A 3,214-nucleotide genomic window follows, 5' to 3' on the forward strand; every position below is an offset into this window, starting at 1 on the left:
GAGAGAAATCATAAGAGATTACTTTGTTTTTAGAATTTTGTTGCATTTAATTATTTTTTGGTAATTATGACAATGTGATCCATCCAGAAAGCTTCTAATCATGAGACTTACTGGATGGACCGCAATGTCCATCCAGTAAGTCTGGATGTGTAATTTATACCACCTACAACATTCATGCTTACATCTTAATTGAATTAAAAAGTTGAAAAAAATTGTAAATATACCATTCATTACAGTATTATTGACCTTACCAGCATCAGATCACTGATAGAATCCTTTCCCTCCATAAATATATATTTCATGTCTGGCCATTTGAATGACACCTCCATGACAGTTGATAACAAAATAATTAAGTTCTCAGCTAATTTTTCTGTTAATGGAATGTTTCCAGCTCTCTCTTTAAGAAAGGATTTAATCAAATTAAGAACAGGCATTACACTTTCAGGGATTACCTAGGTTAAAGGAAGCAAAATAAATAAATAAATCAAATCAATAATGCTTGACAAAATCTACTGAGCATATCAAACACAAGTGAATTTTCACCACATTTACAAAGCTAAGGGAAAATTCCCTTGCAAAGTCAACAGTATATTTGCTTGTAGTAAATTAACCCCATTGAAGGGCTGTTGTATGTAGGATTTATTGAATGCTATAAACATGTTGGAAAGGCAACTGCAGCTGCAAAGAGCAGAGTCCAATACAGATGGGCTTCAGGTTGTCTCTTAAATTGACACTTAAAACTCAGGAATTAAATCTTAAAAATGCATCCAGTACCTTAACTATTAACAAAAATGTGCCTTATTTGTCCAACACTTGGTTGTGGGTCCTCAAGTCATCACTAAATTGATGCTGACACCGTCCTTTTTTTTGGAGGGTGGCTACTTTTGTTCCCCACGGTCCCTGTGTGGGTTGTAAAGTGGTCAACGCTCCAAGCTCGCTCCTGTGATCGACTATAACCTTAATAAAAATTAGTAAACTAAATTTGAGATTGTAGTCCATCACAGCAGTGAGCTTGGAGAGGTGGATACTTTATAACACACACAGGGACCATGGGAATACAAGTTGCCACATTCCAAAAGGAAGGACAGTGTCAGCAGGAATTCAGAGATGATTTGAGGATCTACAGCCGAGTAATACACAAAAAAACTACATTTTTGTTAATATTTAAAAGAGAAATATGGGATAAGTGTTTTTCCCCACAGTTCTCTTTAGGGTCACGGGAGGACATATATTAATGTCCTCCCGTGACCCAAAGCTCAGTATATCGCAGGCTATTGTTCACGATATACAGAGAGTGCCGTAGCCAGGACGGATCCCGACAATACTGTCGAGATCCACCCAGCTGCGTGAGTGACAGTTGGCTCTGCCTATGTAGAGGCAGAGCCAGCTGGGCCAGCCCCCTCCCCTGTTCATTCCTCCACTCAGGGCTGGAGGATCGAAGAGGGGAGGGGGGAATTCCTGCGGGGAGCGGTGACTGACAGTCACCACTCACTGCAGGGAGACAATCGGGAAGTGAGCAGATCGGTGCATGTTTCTGTTCACTTCCCGATCAATAAAGCCGACCTATGACAGCTTCTTTGTCACAGGTCGGCTCTAACGAATATGAGTGGTAAAAACTCACCACACAGTTCTCCTTTAAGGTACTTGAATGCATTTTTAGGATTAAACTCCTGAGTTTAGTGTCACTTTAAATGTCTGACTTTATGAACCCTTATAAATGCTTATTGGCTATGCTTTGATGCATATCAAATTTTACCATTGCCATAATAACAGTGGTCACAGACCTTTCGTGGCTTTTAATCTCGATGGCTGCAGATTTTTGTTAACCTTCTGTGACTCCAATATGAATGGACTCTTTGCAGTCATAGCAGCTTTTTTATGTGATTTCTCATCCTTGGCTATGTTAGGACATTAAAGCTCAACTCTAGCTCAAACGTTGCAGATGTATAATTATTTGTCTGTCTCCCCTTTTGCTTTAACTGGTCTTATCAAAAAGTGAATTTGATATATGTGCATACTTGAACTCAGAACTTCACAAATAAAAGTGAACAATGACTACATTCATTATTTTTGTGTATGCTTAGGTTTTTATGTATGTACCATACCTGATTTGTGGCGTTAAACAGATCTTTTAGCATTTCCACAATATCAGTAAACTCATCCTGTAATAAAACATTAATAAATAAGTACTGATGACTCCTATATCATTTTAGAAATTAGTCATTTTAATTATGCATATACATTTATTAATAAAGCAGCCAACACATAGTACAAGACTCTTTTTGTTTCTTTTTTTTAGCATGGTGCCTGTCATGTTTTCAAAATATTGTGTTCATTTGCTGGTCCTTCAACTCTCAGCTGAGAGGCAGTAGTGAGGAGTAGTGGCCATTTATTGCTGGTAGCGCTTATCTGAGGAGGGTGGGGCAATAATGATTGGAATAGGTTTGGTAACCTGTCAAATCACTGGAGCTTAGTAGCTACTACATTTGTCCAAGACTGCTTAGTTTAGTAGCTGCTGGCGCGCGTTGTTGGCGGCTTGTGATTTTGCAAATTACAGTTATTCTCCCCAACTGCTGTCATTCACACAACACAAGCCCCCAGCTACTACTGTAGTCATCTCCTAAGAACTAGCTGGTGACTGTAGGCTCAGTCTTTTATCTGTACAAACAAAGCAGAGGAAGCAAGGCTGCATGGCAAAGAGGGCTACATATGTTCGTTCATGTTAGTCAGAACTCTCATCTCCTTGCTCCAGTGTAGTCAGACACTGTGGGGTGGGGACTAGTTATCCAACTATGTTGCTTAGAGACCACAGCCCTGGTTTTCACTGGGACAAGTGCTATGTGCACAGGGTCCACTGGTGGAGTTAACAAACCTTAATAACTACGGGTGCAGTGGCGGATCCAGGGGGGGGAGGGCAATGGGGCAGGTGTCCTGACTCTCCATCCCCGTTCTGACCCCCCCCCCCGAGATAGAGAGCCCCCCCCTTCCTCTCCCAGCCGCAGTAGTAGTGACACCAGTACATCACTGCACAGCGGCCGGGACATGCAGCTGTCACAGAGTTTACTGTAATTCAGTGTAAAAAAACGGCACACTCCAAGTACTATGCCGTTTTTTTTACACTGAACGCAGTAAACTCTGTGACAGCTTTACAGCTGTATGTCCCGGCCGCTGTGTGGGGATCATAGGCTTCAACCCCCCCCCCCCCCACACGACC

At 41.4% G+C, this 3,214-nt stretch overlaps 1 protein-coding gene across 1 annotated transcript in view; it reads right to left on the bottom strand.

Moving 5' to 3' along the window:
* Window positions 1-373: 373 nt before the first annotated feature.
* Window positions 374-3,214, bottom strand: part of LOC108797079 (polycystic kidney disease protein 1-like 1) — a 15,981-nt gene continuing 13,140 nt past the window's right edge. The window contains exons 6-7 of the mRNA XM_018568645.1: window positions 2,106-2,162; window positions 374-397 (exon numbers count right to left, since the gene is read on the bottom strand). Of these exons, the coding sequence (XP_018424147.1) occupies window positions 374-397; window positions 2,106-2,162 (81 nt within the window). The remainder of the gene's footprint in view (window positions 398-2,105; window positions 2,163-3,214) is intronic.

Source organism: Nanorana parkeri, unplaced genomic scaffold (genome assembly GCF_000935625.1).
Source record: "Nanorana parkeri isolate BGI_ZX_2015 unplaced genomic scaffold, ASM93562v1 scaffold1223, whole genome shotgun sequence".
Lineage (NCBI taxonomy): Eukaryota > Metazoa > Chordata > Amphibia > Anura > Dicroglossidae > Nanorana > Nanorana parkeri.